The following is a 19,572-nucleotide window of genomic DNA, read 5'->3' as shown; positions in this document are numbered from 1 at the left end:
CACGATGACTACATCCACTTCTTAGGGCTGTCCCTGACTTACAGGAATGATAAACTCGTCCCAAAACAAGAAAGCTATCAAAACGATGAATTTATGTACTTTACACAATATAATTGTAGATTTATAACCCCCCGCTCCTTTCATTTTGTTTTAGTCTTTTTTTAGTATTTCTTTCTTTTTATTTATACCTTATATTTTCCTTGCTGTGTTTTTATTCCATTGGCAAGTTCTCCACTCTGTACTGTTTGTCTGTATGTTGTACTGAAGCAATTAAGTTTTTGAACAAAAAAACAAAACAAAAAGTAGGGCTGTCCCCGACTAAGGATTTACATAGTCGAATCAAAATCATCAAATCCTGCTTATAGGCTAGTTGGCTGATAGTTGAATCTTGTGTTTTTGTGAGCGGCCATTACGAGCCGGGGGGGCTTACACAAGGTAGCTCTGCTTTAATCTTGAGAAGCTGCAGAGCTGCAGTCTCTCTTCGTTCAACTTACACTCGGGGCTGCCAACTTTTCAATTTAGTTTGGAGTGAGATTCAGTGTTGGAGGTCGGTTCATTTTAGGCCTTCTGTGTCATATCCCACCGCAGGGGTCGTGGTCATCACTCTCTGCGTGCCACAGCCACATGTATGTGTGGATGAAAAGCAAAGTCAATAATCATGATCAGATCAGTATGATCAGGATACTTGCCAACCTCCAGACACAATAGCCTTAATTTTGACCAAACCTAACTATTGGGGAGTCTTCACCCCACCATCTATGTGTCAAAACCAGAGACTGTATTTCTTTTAATTCTAGAGAATGTATGGAATGTTATAGGTTAGTACATAATAAGCAAGCGCATAGGTTGTCCTTTAGCACTTATTTAGAGCAAATTTTTAGCATTAAATACTCAATTTCCTGCATTCTGGTGAAATTTTCTGCACCAATTCCTGCCTTTTCTGCATCAATTTATGCTGGACATGTTTTTATCTAGGCTATGTCAACAGAAACACAAAACTCAGGCAGCAGATGACAATTTAAAATATACTTCAGTAGATGGCTTTGAAACATTCTGTATTTACATTTATTTAATTTAGCTGACGCTTTTATCCTTACAATTGCTATTTATGTCAGATGTCGCACACCTCTTTGAAAGCCATCATCAACACTGACAAAGAAACAACTCCTAGCTCAGTGTTCTAACATCCGCAAACGGCAACTGCTATCACAACTAAAGATTGACGAAGTACAACAAATATGCTACGGCAAGGGGGAGCCAGGACGACAGGTCAGCTGGGAGATGTTATCATCATCCTCCCCACACTCAGAGATTGGGTCCCAAGCCCCAATAACAAGAAGCCCTTACGGTACAGAATCACTCAACATAAACGTGACTGACCTACGATTGAAGATCATAACCAAGCTGGCTGAAGAAACTAACTGCGCTCCATGAACACCTGGCAGCATAAATGAACCAGCTGCTGATGGATGGGACCCACCCAGAATTGTTAACCCAAGGACGGATAGTCCTGATCAAGAAGGATCCCAAGAAGGGAACAATCCCATCCAACTACCGGCCAATAACCTGCCTCTGCACAACATGGAAGCTCCTGTCAGGCATCATAGCGGCTAAGATGAGTAGGCACATGGCTCAAAACATGGACAGGTCCCAGAAGGGAATGGGCAGAAATACCAGGGGAGCCAAGCACCAGCTACTGATCGACAGAGCTGTCACTCGAGGCTGCAAGACCAGGCAGACCAATCTGTGCACCGCCTGGATTGACTACAAGAAAGCCTATGACTCAATGCCACATACATAGATACTGGAATGCTTGGAAATGTACAAGATCAACAGGACACTCATAACCTTCATCGAGAACTCTGAAAAACAAGTCTGGAAGCCAACTCATAGCCAATTGCACAAGTCACCATCAAGTGTGGCATATACCAAGGCAATGCACTATCCCCGCTGCTGTTCTGCATAGGCCTGAACCCCCTCAGCCAGATCATCACAAAGACTGGCTACGGACACCAGTTTCGAAGTGGAACAACCATCAGTCACCTCCTCTACATGGATGACATCAAGCTGTATGCCAGAAATGAGCGAGACATCCACTCACTGATCACACACTACCAGGATCTACAGCAATTACATTGGAATGTCGTTCAGACTGGACAAGTGTGGTCACATGGTATCAAAAAGAGGGAAAATTATCAGAACCAAGGGGGTTGAATGACCGTAGTGAATACCTCAGGCAGCAGAAACCCGAGGGTGAGGACAAGGAAGACAAAGAACCTTCATGGAGAGAAGCCGCTGCACGGCATGTACCACAGACAAATAGAAGAAGTGGCTGATATCAAGAAATCCTACCAGTGGCTGGAAAAGGCTGGACTAAAGGACAGCACAGAAGCACTAATCATGGCTGCACAAGAACAGGCACTCAATACAAGATCCATAGAGGCTGGGGTCTACCACACCAGGCACGACCCCAGGTGCAGACTGTGCAAGGATGCCCCTGAGACAGTACAGCACATAACAGCAGGGTGTAGGATGCAGGCAGAAAGTGCGTACATGGAACGCCATAACCAGGTAGCTGGCATAGTGTACAGGAACATCTGCTATGAGTATGGGCTGGAAGTCCCAAGGTCAAAATGGAAGACACCTCCTAAGGTAGAGCCAAGATCCTGTGGGACTTCAAGATCCAGACTGACAAACTGGTTATAGCTAACCAACATTGTGTTGATCACTGTTGAAACTACTGGTTCTGTCTCATTCCCCAGGGGGTCCTGTGTGTACGCCACCTTTGTGCGTGTGTCTGTTGTTTAGATCGATGTTGAGTTTGCAAATGGTTGGGTAGATTTAGGCAAGAACTAGTGCTAAGGGCAAGAACAAAGTTAATGGGCTGGTTTCAGGCTGCCAGAATTTACGGGTCAGAACATGAGGATCACACACACTAACTTCACATGCAACCACATGCCGTTTCGAATTCTAACATCAGATATCCAGAAATCCAAAGTGAGTTGTCTGGTTTAGGAACAGTCTGTTCTGATCTTGCATTTAATATAACCCATAAAAAGCTGGCTTCCTCTGCTATGTTGAGGAAACACACATTACTTGAGTTCATACTGGGAATGCCAGCAACAATAGCCTTCCCTTCTCTGGCTCTAGCCGTCACTGGAATTATGATGATGTGACACGCAGGGCACACTGAGAGTGAAACCCACTTTAAGTTCTGCTCACTGCCGTTCTGTCCCTCTTTTTAACTACCGGCCTCTTTCTCTTTTTGGCTGTACGTTGTATCTGATTAAAAGTTACGCTAGAAGTTAGTTCAATGGGTTTGTCATGGGGAATGTAAACAGCACCTCCACCTCAGCTAACCTCATTCCCTGGTTGACTGGGTGTACTGATAAAACACTGGAAGAGCAAGTTCTACAGCTCTTGTCTGTTGTTTGTGATAATAGATTTATCACAAATAGCAACATTTAATTAACTCAACAGCACAACATCAGTGCCCACATATATCTGAGACACTACATAATTTTAGACATTAGTGCATATTTTGACACTTCTATGGACACACTGTTCTACTGTTGATATGTACACACTTGGGAATCAAATAAACACTCGTAATTTTACAAATTGAGTCTTGCAACTCTCAAATTTGTCAGCAAAATGTCTTTTTTACCTCACTCAACTCCCACAAATCCTCTTTGCATATCCAGAAAGAACTGGGTGTCCTGAATACACTGTGGGTCAATACAGTTTCTGCACACAAACACAACTTTGGCTCTCACATAGTAAGCGTGAAATTGGTGAGTAAAAACATCTTATAAGATTATTCCCCTTGTGAGGAATCATGAAAAGCAGATGACAATTTAATTTATTATTTGGACTGAGCTTTGGAGCAGCAAAAAGCAAAATGCTGTCAAATCAGACTGTGGATGATAAAGCTGCCCATTCTGCAGTTACTTTGTTGTCAGCTAATTGGTGTTTGTAAGGCAGATCTCTTCAAAAAACCCTCTTTTGCCGATAATAGTTCATAATGCCTTGTCATTTTTGAAAGTCACTGTGGTCAGTTAACTTGAAGGTTAGCAACATGCCTTACTCTCTTTGCTAAGCAGACACTGATAATGAATATCAAAATCTTTTGGCCTTTTCTCGTAGGGAGTCAAGCTTTCGCCTGTATCTCAAATATGGCAGCAGTTTGTGTTGTGACATTTCTGCGGCAGGCAACAAAACAAATGAATGACTGGGAGGGACCACAGTCAGAAAAGCAGCGACTTTTTCTAAACTTGTATTCAAAACCTTAAGACTGCAAGCATTATGCAATTTGTCTGTGAAAACAGAAACAGAATATGATGAAGAGAACAAAATGAAGTGGGGATATGCACATTGGCAGCAATAGCTACAAAAAAAGTGGTTTTGCTAAATCTGACAGTTTCTAGGCTGCACCACTTTTTATAGTTCAGTACATTAACACTTACCACTTTATGTACTAATGTAACAGTACGAGATGTGTTTCAGTTGTGTTCAGGAAATTTGAGAGCTTGCTATTAACCACAGTTCAAACAATTTGTTCTTATACTGGAGTGGTTGTTGTCATTGTCTTCCAGCGCTGTAGACTGGCATCTACATGGTGAGGCATGGCTTGTTTTGTTCCCAATTTTGGTGGTAATAAATTTTTAACAGTGACCCTGACATTTTTTCAGAACTCATTTAAACTGAGCAACATAATGAAATCTATACAAGTGCAATTAACATACAATATTAAACACATGATAGAAAAAGTCTAATTAGTTTAATTAATGTGAAGTAAAGTGGCTTTGGATAAAAAGAATCGTCCATAAAGTGACAAAGTGACAATATAAATGTAAAACTAAAACTCTCTCCTCCTGCCTTGATTTTTTTAACCCCCAATTGTTCATTTTTCAATTTTTTGGCAGCTATAGATCTTCACATACATTACACTGCACGTTACTCCAGTCTCTCCTCTTTATATTTGGTTACAGTCCATTTAATGCTTCAGTTTTTCGATCTTTCCAGTGAAAATGAAAATTCATTCCCCAAACATTTTTTGACCTTTAAACACATACTTTTTAGATGATGAAAAGCTTTTAATTTTTCCATTGTGCAACCTCAAAAAAAGGGGGATCATGTTTTACTGTTTTTGCTCCAACATGAAAGTAATTTTTGCCTCTGTATCGGGTCAACTTGTTGTGTAGACAGGCATTTTTAAAACGTGTTACTCAGTTGTTTGTCTTATATTGTTTTAACTTAAGTGCTCATGAGCAAACATGAACAAACATGTTTGTTGTGGAAGGAGGTCAGTGGTAATGGGACGTTTCACATGTACTATTATTTATGTGTTTGAAATCAATCAATTTAGTCAAATTATGAAATTAAATGATGCTGTACAAAACCTTTAAACCCACACTGACATCTATCAATAGGAATAACTGTTCTGCCTCTGGAAGACTTTAACTTGTTAAGCTGGAAAGATAAATCCCTGAAGTGCTAAAAGAATTGTTTTCTTATGGATGTTTTTGGTTTTTCTTATGAACTTCTTGTGTACAACTTAAAGTACAACTTTAATTTAATCTGCTTGGAGTCAGCAGCAGTGGGAGAAGTACTGTGATATTTTACTTATGCCTAAGTAAAAGTAGCAGCACCACAAAAAAAAACCCCACTCAATTACAAGTAAAGGTCCTGCATTCAAAGTCGTACTACTGTCATTAACTTAAAGTGTCAAAAGCAAAACTATAGCCATGAAATTATTGTTGTGGAGTAAAAATTATATTTCCAGTGGAGAAGGTAGCATTAAATGGAAATACTTACACACACACAAATACCCCAAAATTGTACTTAAATGTCATTCTACCACTGCTTGGAGTAACTTGACTTTATTTGAAATCTATTTAAAATAGCTAACTATTAAGAACTACAGTTTAATCCAGTTAAGATGGACAGTATGCGTGGAGGTGTGCATGAAGGCACTTAAGCACTGACATAAGTACAAGTACACTTTCTTTTGTATGGCAAGGCAGAAAGATGGACATGTGCCAAATGCCATCCAAGAATGGTAAATTATCATCTAGACTTCCTGTCTAACAGGGTGGTGTAGTTGTGTTTGACTGTATGGGAACAACAGTACAGTGTGCTCTGATGTAAAACTAAATCTGCTGAATACACAAGCAAATCAAAGACACGTTTTCCCTTAATGTAATTGTCCTTAAAGTAAATGTTTTAAAGTGCTTCATTGTGTCTATTTCAAAGCCTCTGCAAATTTCTGCCACTGGGTTATTTGGACACATTTGCACACTCGCAGACTCACACATCACACAGAATTGTAATTGTAATCTATCTAGAAATCCTTCCTTGCTGGGTCATATTCATCCTTTCTCCTTTATATGTTTCCTACTCATTGTATAACTCAGCGTTCTCTCTGTCTCAAAGAAGATATCCCAAAGGCTGTTCACCTTTAAAAAGAAATCCTTCCTTCCTTTCTGCACTTCCTTCCTCCCTATGCTCCGTCCTGTACATCTAACGTAACTCAACTGTTAGGTAAATCCTGCTGTGTGAATGTTACCATTCCTCTTGAAGGAGAGTGTAAATGTCCCAAAGTAATACAGAGAAGGGGTATGAGAAAATGCACTTATTACTTATTTAAATTACTTATTTCTTGCTGTCCCACGACCCTGTACGCAGGATAAGGACAATTTAGTACACTAATTTTGTGCTATTTGAATTGATACAAGTGTAAGAGCAGATTAAGTTATGCTAATGTATTTGTCAAGTCAATCAATTTATTTAGGTGTGTAATATTTTGCTAGTTCGCAATACAAAATTAGAGTCATTTAAAGAAAATGGGACATTGTTGTTAAGAACATTTTTTAATACTGTGAGTACTGCAAAATAAAATCCTATCATCTCAGTTGTATTTGGGTGGTGACATAAACCTCACCAGATAAAACCAAAGGGTTGCAACATGCAACATGACTAGATACCACTGGGTTAAATTAGAAACTCTGCTTGTGATTTGAATGAAGTGACCTTTTAACCATGCTTTTTACCTGTAATTTAGTCAGATATTTATAAAAGCGAATGGGCAGCCAACAATGTGTGTCTTGTGTGTGTTTGTGTGTGTGCGTCCAACATGTACCTCTATTTGGGTCCAGTGACTTGAGGCAAAAGTTGAATCCAGGTTTGTGGGGTTATTTTTCAAAGGTCAAGAACATTTGAAACCCAAACTGCCTCTATTAGTCACCAGCACATCTGTACATTAATCAATGAATATTCACATGGAATTGTCTGTACAGCAGCACATTCATTGAAACTATGGTGTAACATACTGTGCACACAGAGCAAAGTGTATTACACGACCACAGTAACATACTTCTCTATGAATTCCAAATTGCATGCACATGGAGCACCACATGTCCAGTGTCTTTATTATTTAATAGCAAATAGGATCACCAATCGTTACCCGACATTAAAAACTCACTGTGTTCCCTGTGATGTTTTGAGAACAGTGCGGTTTTCTCAGGCCCTGGGGAGCTCCTGCCTCTCTCTAGCCACGCTAGCTCCTAATGAGACATCCGCATGCACAGGACACACTCTGCTCCTTCTAATCGAATGACTTGGGTGGAGGGACACACCTGCCCACCCCCCTCCTCTGCCCCTTTTCCTGTGGTTGATTTGCGTCTGCCCATACTTGCTTCTTTTCTTGTAGATGGAACAGCATGGATGTCTGTTGTTTGTGCAGCCTGGACTGTCGATCTCCTCTCCTCTCTTCATCTTTACCGTAAGCTGACTCTGCTTAGCACACAACTCAAATTAATCCTTGTTCTGGTCCACTGAAGTGACATCAGCAAATATATTTCCAGCTGAAGAAGGTGATCAACAGAATTGCATAATATTGTTATAATCACTGCAAGGTCCATCGTCAGTTGTTTTATGTAATCTTATATGTATTTTGATTGACAGAAACGTCTATCTTAGTCGTATGTAGAGGCCTTAGAAGTACTTGCTGTCAACCTGCCCTTTGACCCCTCTCTCTCTGGTCTAGCGAAAAGCGCCCTGCTGCTCACCAAGTACAACTCTGCTTAGTTGAGAATAGACAAAGAGCTGATCTGAGGCATGATTAATGTCCTTGATCTGAAAGTGCTGAAGGCGGTTTTGTTTGGAGGCTGTTCATGCCTGAAGCAGTAGTTCTCAGAGTGGGGGTCAAGGGACCCACAGGGGTCCTTGAGGGGTCTTTCAAAAAGTGGAATCATTTGTTTTCACATTTCCATCCATATGAACACAATGACTATATTTGTCATGCGTTTAATACACTTTATATAATAAAACCAAAATCTTAGACTTGTGGTCTAATATGTGTCACTTTAGGGGTTGTTGTGCAAAGATTTGAGAATCACTACTCTGAAGTAGGGCGCAGTTTAAGATTTCATAGTTGAGGAGACAACAATGGAGTATGAAACCGGGGATTCTAATAGCATGCTCCTGATTACATGCTCCTCCTCTTTGCTCAGATCCTTATTTGACCCCTAGCTTAAAAGGACTACTTTAGGAAGTCAAACTATAGAGGGATTTTATACTCCATCCTTGGTTTGATGGGTGAAGAGGGCTGTACCAAAACACTACCTACCCTGGCTCATCAATCCCACCGTGTCTGGAGGTTGCCGATGGCTGACGAAGACAGGTTTTGACAGTTTCCCCAGCAGAGTTTCTGTGGGGAAAGGGGCGTTCACCGGCAAGTGTCAAACTAACAGCTGCGTCAAGCTAACACAGATAGACAGACGGTGACAAGAAGCTGAGCTATTCTGCCTTAAAATAAAAGTAAAAAAGATTGCTGTGAAAACAGAACTGAATAATAAAAGTTGAATGATACTGTTTGTTTTGGAAAAACTGGCCATTAATGTACATTGATCTCCAGAAGAGCTCAGAACGTGCATTTTCCCTAAGCATTTAAAGATCAGCATGACGGTGGCAACGCCAAAGCTTTTATTGTGAAAGGTTAAGGCGGAACTGCTCCTCTCATCCCATGTACCTTGACATGCTTTCGCTAACTGTCCGCCATACCCCGCTTGAGTTTGCAGTAGAGTACGCCAGGGCAACACGGCTGTATTATATAACTTTAATGTAGCCTACTAGTGTAATGGCGCAAGAGCAGAATATTGCGCCGCAGATCTGTCGATTCGTTGTGGATTAATCCTGAAATCGCGAGCAAGTGACCGACCGAACACTTTTTCCACCTACCGGCGACGTGCGTTAAAAGTTATCGACAGATCGGCGAAACGGCGCACACGGTGGATCTCGCCCCTCTTCAGCTAGGTCAGCGACTCTGTCGACTTTAATTATAAAATAGTTGACATTTCGGACGATGTTTTCCTGCCACACCAGGAAACAGGTCGCAACAAATACATCTGAGATTTGACCACGCAACATCACTGCAAGAAAGAGGTTTTATTTGAGGGCTTGACTGGGTGGACATTGCGTTATTTCTCACATTTCCCCCCCAACTTGGATTGACGGGAGATGACCTAACGAACGGGGCGCATCCTTCGTTCACTACAGGTACGGTCTACTTTAAGGTTCAGACCACTTGTCTTCTCATTATATAGCTGGAGAAATATTGAGAGAGGAGAAAACTGGCTCTTCCCCACCGAGGTAGGCCGACGATAAGCGTCCGCGGTGCTGCGTTGAAGGCTTACTGACAGCCCTGCGCCGTGTGACAGCGCTGACAACATCGCCACCTGAACCGTCATGTTTTAGTGTAAGATAGATAAAATGTTGCATAAACTTACGCGGCACGGCTGCTTATCAGCCTGTCCGTATAGCCTGTAGGCGTGTGAGCAGTGCAATTTCCCATCGCAGCCAACAGGTTGCACTAATGCTCTTATGGTGTGTTATGCTGTTCGGTAGGAAAAGAAAGGTTTTGCAAGTCAGTCTCAAACTTTTTTTTAACTTGAACATACCAATGAGTGTCACTACCGTCTCTAAAACACAACAACCTCAATTAGAGAAAATTGTGTAACGTTGATGGTCTGTATATGCAGTAATAATTACACTATCTATAGAGCCGTCTACACAGTACTGTGGGCGGGGAAAGTGAACCCATGACCAAAACAAAAATCTTTATAGCCTAGGCCTAATTCTCCTCCAGTGGCGTGCGATAAAAATAAAATGTCTTCAGCCTATTTATGTTTTTTAGAGGCCATAGGGCACCCACGAGTCATTGGACCTCACCTTTAGCACCACTGTGCAGCAGCTGCGCAAAGGAAGTGCTGTAAACCGCTTCCCATACAGTAATACACATCTTCTGTATGGAGTAATGCCTTATCAAGGTAGAATGTCACGACCGAGACAAAAAAAACCACACAGATAAAATAGAGCGGATATTGCTTTTGATCAGAAATTCACACGTAATTATCCAGTTGTCATTAACTTGTCGGTAATGCGTTACGTCAAGGTAATTGTTGTTCGTGTGACATTTACTAGATATAAATAGCAGACAGACTTCAGAATGCGCTGAGGGACTTAGGCCTATTTGTGCATGTGTATTTGTGATAGCGCATGTAGGCCATTCAGTGGCAGTGACTTTGAAACAAATTGTTGCAAGTAACAGCTTGCTTGGTTTACGGTAGTTCCTTTCTGCTGCTCCAGATATGGAAGCTATCAACAGATCTACATTGGTGCGCAGCAGAACCCTTAACATCAAGCTTTCCTGTGCAGAGGTTGCTGCTACATGATTTAGTTTTATTTGACTTACACTCAGTCAATTTAATATTTTATTTATTAATTTACATTTTTATTTTATTTCACGGAGTTTGGACTGAATTCTTATTTTGCTTTCTCTTGCAAGTTGAGACACACAGCTATTGGTGTAAATGCCCAGAGGCCCATCATGGATTAATCACTTTAGACAGATATATGTGGTTGCACACATGCTTGGCTGTATGTGGCAATGCCTGTAACACAAGTTATGCCTCTGCATGTTTTGGCGCCTCTTGATGCTTGAGCTGCAGGGAGGGCACAGTTCAAAGAAATAACATAAACATTACATTTATCAGCATTCATTTATGTTATGTAATGGCCTTGGTCTCCGTTTTTTTCGCTGAACTGATTGTGTTGAGCATGGTTTGTGCCATTTGCGCCTCTGCCGTATTGTGCCAGTGTGGGTTTGAGAGAAAGAGATGACCTGTTCATATGGCTGCAGTAATTTCTTGAAAAATAAAAATAAGTAAGAGAAAACCTTAGTAGACGTGAGTTAGCACCAACTGTGCTTTGAAACTGCGACATAACACATTTTTAATACAGATGTTTCAAGACACAGATTATTGTGAAAGATCAATATTTCAATAGGCTTTTTAACTTTTACTTAAGGACTAGCGACTGCATATGTATAATTTTATCCAGCATCAGCCTAACCTTGTCTCTTCTCTCTGTCACTCTATTTGCTTTGACTCCCCCTCACTGTCCTGTCAGGATAAAGAAATGGATCAGGGTGGATTGAAGCGCAATGGTAATCGAGGCGACAGCCTGACATTTGGGGAGACAGGCAGAGATACAGGTGACACAGCTGGTTCACTGCTCCAGTCTGCAATGCACCTGCCTGGCCCAGCGTCTTTGCCCCAGCCCACAGTGGCCCCAAATGGACGGGGTGGAACCAAAGACCAGGGGCAACTTGGAGGCCTTTTTGAGTCCCCTCAGCATCCTGTCCTGTGTGAGGGGTCAGATGTGGAGGAGGGTAAAATCATCAGAATGCAGAAACAACAACAACAACAACAACACCACCAGGATATCAGCATATTCGGCATGGAGGACAACTTGTTGAAACAGAGTATTTCTGGTGTCGACCGGATGCCCACTTCTATCATCAATACCTCTACCTCCTCCGTCCTGGGCAACCTCCCTCTGCCCAACCTTTTTGCCCAGCACATCAAGCAGGAGGGGAATTTTTCTCTGGATAAAGACTTGGGAGCTTACAGTGGGCACACAGGCGCTGGTCCGTGTGATTTGGATGGCAACAGCAGTCGCCTAATCGATGATACTGAGATTTGGCAAGACCTGGACCTTTCTAGCTCTCTGCCAGATATAAGTGATTTTGAGTTGGATTCAGAAGTGGCACACTTGGATAACATTTTACACGACAGCAGGGGCAGTGGTGGTGCTGTCGGCGGCTTGCTAAAGGAAACAAAGTCTCACATGGGTAACGGAGTAAGCAGTACCAGTCTGAATGGCACAGACCAGCAGCAGCACCCCATACACCATCAGCATCACCATCAGCAGCAGCCCCACCACCTTCTTCAGCACCAGCAAAATCAGCTTCATCATCAACAGGAGCCTGCATCGCTTCTGTCCAGCGTCATGATCAAGGAAGAGAAGGATCCTGACGATTCTTTCATCCACATCCATACTCCTGGTGTGGTCAAACAGGAGAAGCAGGAGAGCACTGATTTCTGCCAGTCGCAGTGTCTTCAGAGCAGCCTGGGCGCTCTCCATGGAACAGGCCCCATGTCCTCGCCTATGGGCGTCAGTGCAGGACCTGGCTACCAGTACAGAGCCAGCCCATCCCCCACTGTGGGCCTGCAAGACCAGAAGCCTTTTGGCATGTACTCAAACCTGCCTCTGGTGGGCGAGAGCTGGGCCGGGGGGAACAGGTATGGAGAGTCGCCTGGAATACAGAGGGGTGACGATGGGCTCCCCACTGCTTTTACTCTCAGCTTTTCCAGGTAGGTCTCATTGAAGTACTTTATCCAGGTTGACTTTGTGTTTGTTTGCTCGGAGGGCTTTTGAAATGTTAGATTATGTAAACATACCAGTGCAAGAAAAAGAAGAGTGGACTGTGATCCGTACTGTACTGCAGTCTTAGCTGTGATACGTTTGTCAGAGCACAAACTGATTTAGACTCAGTGACCTGTAGGGCTGCAACTAAAATAACTATTTTGATAGTCGGTTAATCTATTGATTATTGAAACGAATAATCGAGTATTTGGATTATGAATTGCAAAATTACACAAAGTGTCTTATTTAGCTACCAAGTTTTAAATTAAACTTGAGGTTGTTTCAGGCATGTGCTAATTAACAGTCACGACAATAAAATAAATACTGCTTTCAAAAATGGATCTTTTAATGAACGTTTCTACTGCAGCAACAGAAAGTTCCACTGAAATCAAGTCCTGATCTCCGCAGCTGATCTGCTGTTTAGTGACGGAGCAGTTTACACACCAGTACTGCAACACACCGGGACAAACTGACACCATATACAAAGAAAGGAATAACGTCATGCATCACATTTGCCGAATTTACAGGGGGTCAATAATTATTATAATAATTATTAATTAATGATTTTATAGTAGACAGGGTTTCACAACATTTATATATTTTCCACTAACTCAACAACTCACAAAACTCAGATTTTTTTGGTGTTTGTTGTTGTTGTTTCTGCATTCTGGTGCGTATTACACGCCGCCTCATGCATAGACAGGAGAACTGTTTTCTCTTCTTTAGAAAGTATGAAATTGTCCAGTGTTGTCTAATCTTGTGTACTCTGCAGCAACACATTCTAGCGATGCATCGTTTATGATTGTAAAGTCAGGGCACATCTGGAATGTGAACGCGGCCGTTGTGTATAAACATAATTATGTCCTACTGTCAGCGCCATTAAAAATCAATCAAATTGACTAAGGGAAACTGTATAGAAAACGTTACAGCTCATAACGTGAAGTAACATGACTTTAATGGGAAGCTAGCTTGCTAACTAGCTTACAAAGATGAGTCTTCATCATCTACAGAGCAACAACATGACGCGCCTCCTCTTCAGATGCTCTGGTGTTTCCAGAAAAGCTCAGCTTTGCAGACGCTGCAGTTAACAACCTTTTTGGCTGAGTGAAGAGTGAAATGCTGCCACACTTAAGAGGTTTTAGGTTGTGAAGGTGTTACTGCAGCGCTGATGTTGTGTTGTTTTAGTAACTTCACTGTTCACATCACTTTAGTCCGTTAAGCTGACGATGACGTTGGCAATGAATTTAATAATCGATTTTTGTAGACTACGTCGATTAGTTGTTGCACCCCTAGTGACCTGTGGTATTAGCAAAAGGCAGAACACGCTGGATGTGACTTTTAATGCCCCTTTTTGACCAACTTGTTTGGTGAACACTGCAATCGTCTGAATCACATTCATGTCAAGTTTAGCAGGCAATCATTTCTATGAACAGGCACAGGATAGCCTTACTATTTTCTTACTAAATTCATTAGTTAGCCTTTTTGAAGAGGTGATGAATGATATTAACTGTAATACGGGAATTACAAATTGATTTAAAAATATGGGAATCATAAGCTAGACCTGAGAGTCTAGTGAAAGTTCAGATCATTTTCTTTTGTGCAGTGCCTCCTGCAACCACAAAAACATATCTGTGCTGGTCTCTGTTGATGCTCCATAAATAAATTCAGTTCAGAGTGATATATCAGGGCACTTGAGATCTCTGCAGGACACCTTGAGTGTGCATTTGGGAAAAGAAAGCAGTCTGTGCTTTTTGCAGTGTTTAAGCCGGAGTTTTCCGGTGTGATTCTAGCACAACAGAAGAGAAAAAATAGGATTGCTAAGGTGTTTGTCTGTGGCATTTCATTTTGTGACGGAAGTGCTTGCACCCCTGGAGGGGAGGGCATCTGCCGCTTATCACCTCCAAGAGGCAGACACGGGAAGACAGAGTCAGATATTGAAAATCAGTATTTGTTGGGCGAAATTTTTCCCATACATAGTAACTTCAATCGTTGTTCATGCTCCGCCTTCTGGTAATTTTCCAAAATTGTGCTGTAACTCGGTGCTAAATATATTGCAGTTATGTGAATGTGTCATCCCACAGGAAATTATTCATTGAGAAAACATGGCATGTGCTTTGCTGAGGATGCAGTATGGTCATATTTAAGTCCCATGAGGAAAAACACCTACGTGCAGCACAGTGAGAATAAAAAGTCTCAGTTCGGCTTGAAAACGCAGTCTGATAGATGAATAGGCCTTGAGTAGAACGTTGAAAGAGAGAGATTTATTTGCTGTTTTATGAGCTTCTGTATGAACAAGGCTTGAATGGCCATATCACAAAATGGCGTTTGATTAATGTGAATAATGTGAGTCAGTATTGTCCTTCTGAAAGAACCACTGAGGTGTAGCTTTTGTAAACAAGTCAAAGATGAGCATGGGTGTCAGCTACTGTTATCTCCCTGCTGTCACACTGATATGCTCCTTGGTTTTTGTGCTGTTTATCAATTTGAACTGTGGAAAAGTGTCTTTGTCATGGGTCATAAGTGAAAACTGTTTTTAATAATTTACTTTACATACTGTCTAATAGCCTACAGTAGACTAGATTGCTACCACAAACACTGATGACAAAGCTTTGTAAAAGCCTAAAAAGCATCTGTTTAATCACTTCATAGCATTTTCTGTTTTTCTTTTTCTTGTTTTTAGATTTTCTCGTCAGAGTTTAATAACTTTGTTAGTGTAATAAACCAATAAGTGGTAATGCCAAAAATCTGTGCCACAGTGCTTTTGTACCCAAGCCCTCAGGAAGTGTGCCCTGCTTTAAAGCCAATTTAACATAGTGGCCAAAACGTGACATATCAACTTCGGGTTCTGTCACATGTTGCACGCTGGCCCCAGGAAACATTTTCCCATATATTTACACTGTGAAAGAAGCTGCTGTAAAACAGTGGATACATTTTTCCATTAGGTCTGTTAACATTTGGAAAGTTTAGAAGATTTGCACGACTAAATCATTTTACCCCCATTCAGTTTAGCGGAGGGCTAAACTGGAAGTTAGCCGGCTTGGCTTGGAAGTCTCTGGGGTGCTTGCTGTATGAGTCAGGATTAAAGGAAATGTAATTTTATTCCAGGAAGTCAAACTTTTTTGACTTCATTCTCCACTAAGCAGATTTCATAGGAATAAACGGAGCCCCGCCTCCAGCGCTGTATCCAGTTCTCTTTATACATCCATGGTTGTAACTGAGCTACTTCCTGGTATGTTGGTGCACGTTGCATCAGCATGGTGTGTGTTGTTATACTGTGTTCCTCTGATGCAGGGCATTGACGTCTGCGAGGTCTAAACAGCAACCACCTTTACAGTACAAACAACTTGACATGCAAACAAACGACAACAAACAAGCATGGTTGGACAACAATTAGGTATTCTCTTTTTTCAAATGATCATATTCTCAGAAATGATCGTGTTGCACAAATGACCAACAATTAATATTGAACATTTACCAAGTATCCCACAAAATTAGTTTGCTTGAAGATAACACAATCATCAGACTTTATGTTACCATGCAGCTTACTTGTTCAAAATTAAATCTGATTATTATGATACTAAGGGTGCAACTAATGATTATCATTATCATCATTATTGATATTCATACATTGTTTGGTCAAGATGCAAGTAAATTGCCATTTCCGTAGTGCATATTATTACTTGTAGGAAAATCCACAGGAGCTGTACAGAATATAATGCCATTCATAATATAACATAACAAACTTAACATCAAATAGCAATGTAATGTATCAAGCTCCTCTCCGATATAGGACCATACGAGTAAGGTTGCTATGCTGTATATCATAAGCTGACAAAGGTAGTATTTTGTTGCAGTGCATTAGATTGTATTTGTTATTGTACTGTATACATATGATACTGCAAATGAAAATAGAAACATGACCGGCTCATTGTTTACCACGAGTTAGTGTAGCAACCGACTCCATGTACTGTATATCATCGTGCCCACCTGGTTGTTCTATAGGGATTTTCAGCACAGTTGGAATACAATTTGGCTCAATCATGTTGCTTGGCTCAAGTCTGTAGTTATATAACTGATAATCAAATAGACAAATGTTGTTGCTTCATGCGCAGGGTGAAATGAGGCCCTTGAAACACTTTTTAATTCTTGAAACAGCGTCACACTCCTTTTATTAAGTAGATACTTAGTTTTGTTACTTGTGCTTTATTACATTTTTTTGTATACTGCATAACATTTTTACAAGCAGCAGATAACATTTAACTATAAAGTACATTGCATTTCTGAATGTTATGCCTGTTTGTTGTTTCACGTTTTTGGTGTTAGGTTTAAAATCATCATCTTAAAAAGAGTCATACTGACAGGAAAAAGGGGTTACAACGTTGATGTAAACCCATTTCTGTGGCTGGGCTGCATACGTCGGTGTGTGCCAGAGCTGAGCCGCGGATGGCAAGATAGACTGTGTGTATGTGTGTGTGTGTGTGTGTGTGTGTGCCTGCATGTGTGCGTGCGTGGGGGTGTGTGTACACTCAAGGATGCTGGGAGGCCACATGTACAGATCTGCTCTGGTGTGCCTCTCTCTACTTAGACCCCAGACTGTCACTCTGTTACATAAAAAACATAAAGAGGAACAGTGTGACTTTTACTTAATTTTTAACTGTACAAGACACCTTTGGCTGTAGATAGAAGGTGCAGCACAACAAAGTCAACGGTCCATTCATTTCAGTTTTGGAGACTGATCCAAGAGACCAATAAAAGCGAGAAAATATGCAGCAGAAAGGTAAACATGAATTGTAGTGATGTATATTAACACTGTTGGGGTGTGTATCATAAAAGATAATGACAATGGGGAGTGTGATGATGATGCGGCTTAGTTCATCACATTTTTTACATGTTGTTGCTTGTGGAAACTGTCGGCAACAGTTGATTAAAGGAGTATCATGCTGTTTTCAAGAACTATTGTTTGATTTTAGTGTCGTATTATACCTCTTCAAAAAACATTGCCACTTCATCCACAAAGTCAGTCCTTCTTTTCAAGTCCATTATTTTACATAAAGTTTGACAACATGAGGTAAATAATACTGCTTTTTTTCTTTTTAACATGCCATGCTGTAAGTGTAAGTCAGGTGAAAGGCAGATATATATAACTAAAGCCAAACCAGGTCAGACTCATGTCCATTGACTCAGTTTCCTAGATTTGTGATCTTGAAAGATTATGGCAACCTCAATCCACATTGTTTGTTTGAGTTCCTGTTGCTTAATAGGCTTACTGATAGCCTTTGCTGTTTGCAAGGCTATTTCACCATTCTTTGCCTTTCACTGCATCTTACTGTTTATTTACCACACTAACATTTTGTTCTCAGTGTTGGCCAGGCTGCCCTTACGTGTTCATGTGGCACACAAACGTTCACGCTACAAGTTGTTGAGTGAGAGGAAATCTCCTGTGATGCCTTGTATTACTCTGTGTGGAGCAACACTATATTGCTATTACTGTATATCTTGGAATAAAGAAATCACTCTGAAGGCTCATCCATCGTCAACTGCTTATCCTGCGTACAGGGGGGCTGTAGCCAGTCCCAGTTTACATCGTGCAAAAGGCGGGGTACACCCTGGACTGGTTGCCAGTCCATCGCAGGGCCACACATAGACAACCTCTCACACTCACATTCACACCTAAGGACAATTTTAGAGAAACTAATTAACGGAAGGAAGCCGGAGCACCCAGAGAGAACCCACACAGACACCATGGTTTGAACCCACAACCCACAACCTTCTTGCTGTGAGGCCTTCTTGCAGTGCTAACCACTGCACCACCCCTCTGAAGGCTCAATGACCTAAAATTTTCAAATTCTTTTTGTTGTTTCATTGATAGGTCAAGCTGATTCCATATTGGTACTCTTCCTTAAAGTGGCTTCACACATGAACTAACAGCAGACACGTCAGCTCTGAACATCAGATGAGAAATTGTTTCCCAACTAGATACTCTTTCCTCCCTCTGTTTGCCTCCCCTCTGTGGAGCCTACTGTACTGAGTCTTTGATGTTGGCTTTGGTTAGGGTCATTGTAGTGCAGAGAGCCAAAGGAGGCCTCTCACAGCCAAGCTGTTTCTTGGCTGCTGGCATGTCTTGAATGTATCCAAGGCCTATGTAACAGGCTAAATGACATTAACCTATTTTTGCCGGACAAAGCTAATCTTTTTGTTCACTGCAAGATGTAAAAAAAGACACTGCATAATAGTATGCGTACAATACAGTGTTTTCCCATTAATTAACGAGACCATGGCGGCCCACCATAGACTAATTTCCTTCACCATAGTTTCAAACTTAACCGAAAACATTTTTCATAACATTTCAGACCTCTAACGTTGTGTTTTGTAGGGCGCTGCTGTAAGCTCGCACGCTCACACGCTTTGGCATCTGACTTGAGACAACCACTTTTCTTTTGAGGTAACTACGGTAACATTAACAGTCTGTCACTCGTTTGTGAGAAGGTGATGAAGCTAGCCGCGCATATTCAAGTGCACACATATTCAAGCCTTTATGGTAAAACCACTGAAACGGACCAGTGTGAGCTGAGAGGCAGGTTAGCGTCTACATCCTGTCATTGTCTCTCTTTACAAAGAGAAGTGTTGCAGTATGAGAGTCCTACCTAAAGAGATGCTATGAAGTCTTCATGTTACGCAATATGAGAACCACATACAACATTATTTATCGAGTTGGGTCCGACTTTAGCACGAGGATACACATGTGACAACATCCGGTTTTCAAAATAAGCTGTCTATACAGGATGGAAATAAGATTAATTGGAT

The 19,572-nt window shown here is 41.3% G+C and overlaps 1 protein-coding gene across 2 annotated transcripts in view; it reads left to right on the top strand.

Moving 5' to 3' along the window:
• Positions 1 to 9,048: 9,048 nt before the first annotated feature.
• Positions 9,049 to 19,572, top strand: part of LOC119895281 (glucocorticoid receptor-like) — an 81,869-nt gene continuing 71,345 nt past the window's right edge. For both annotated transcript variants that reach the window (XM_038708268.1, XM_038708266.1), the window contains exons 1-2: positions 9,049 to 9,558; positions 11,470 to 12,716. In XM_038708268.1, coding sequence (XP_038564196.1) covers positions 11,479 to 12,716 — 1,238 coding nt within the window. In that variant the 5' untranslated portion in view covers positions 9,049 to 9,558; positions 11,470 to 11,478. The remainder of the gene's footprint in view (positions 9,559 to 11,469; positions 12,717 to 19,572) is intronic.

Source organism: Micropterus salmoides, unplaced genomic scaffold, assembly GCF_014851395.1.
Source record: "Micropterus salmoides isolate LMB-PRFRI ecotype aquatic unplaced genomic scaffold, ASM1485139v1 Ms_hic_scaffold_9, whole genome shotgun sequence".
Classification (NCBI taxonomy): domain Eukaryota; kingdom Metazoa; phylum Chordata; class Actinopteri; order Centrarchiformes; family Centrarchidae; genus Micropterus; species Micropterus salmoides.
The sequence above is the reverse complement of the archived record's forward strand: the minus strand, read 5'-3'. Positions and strand labels throughout refer to the sequence as shown.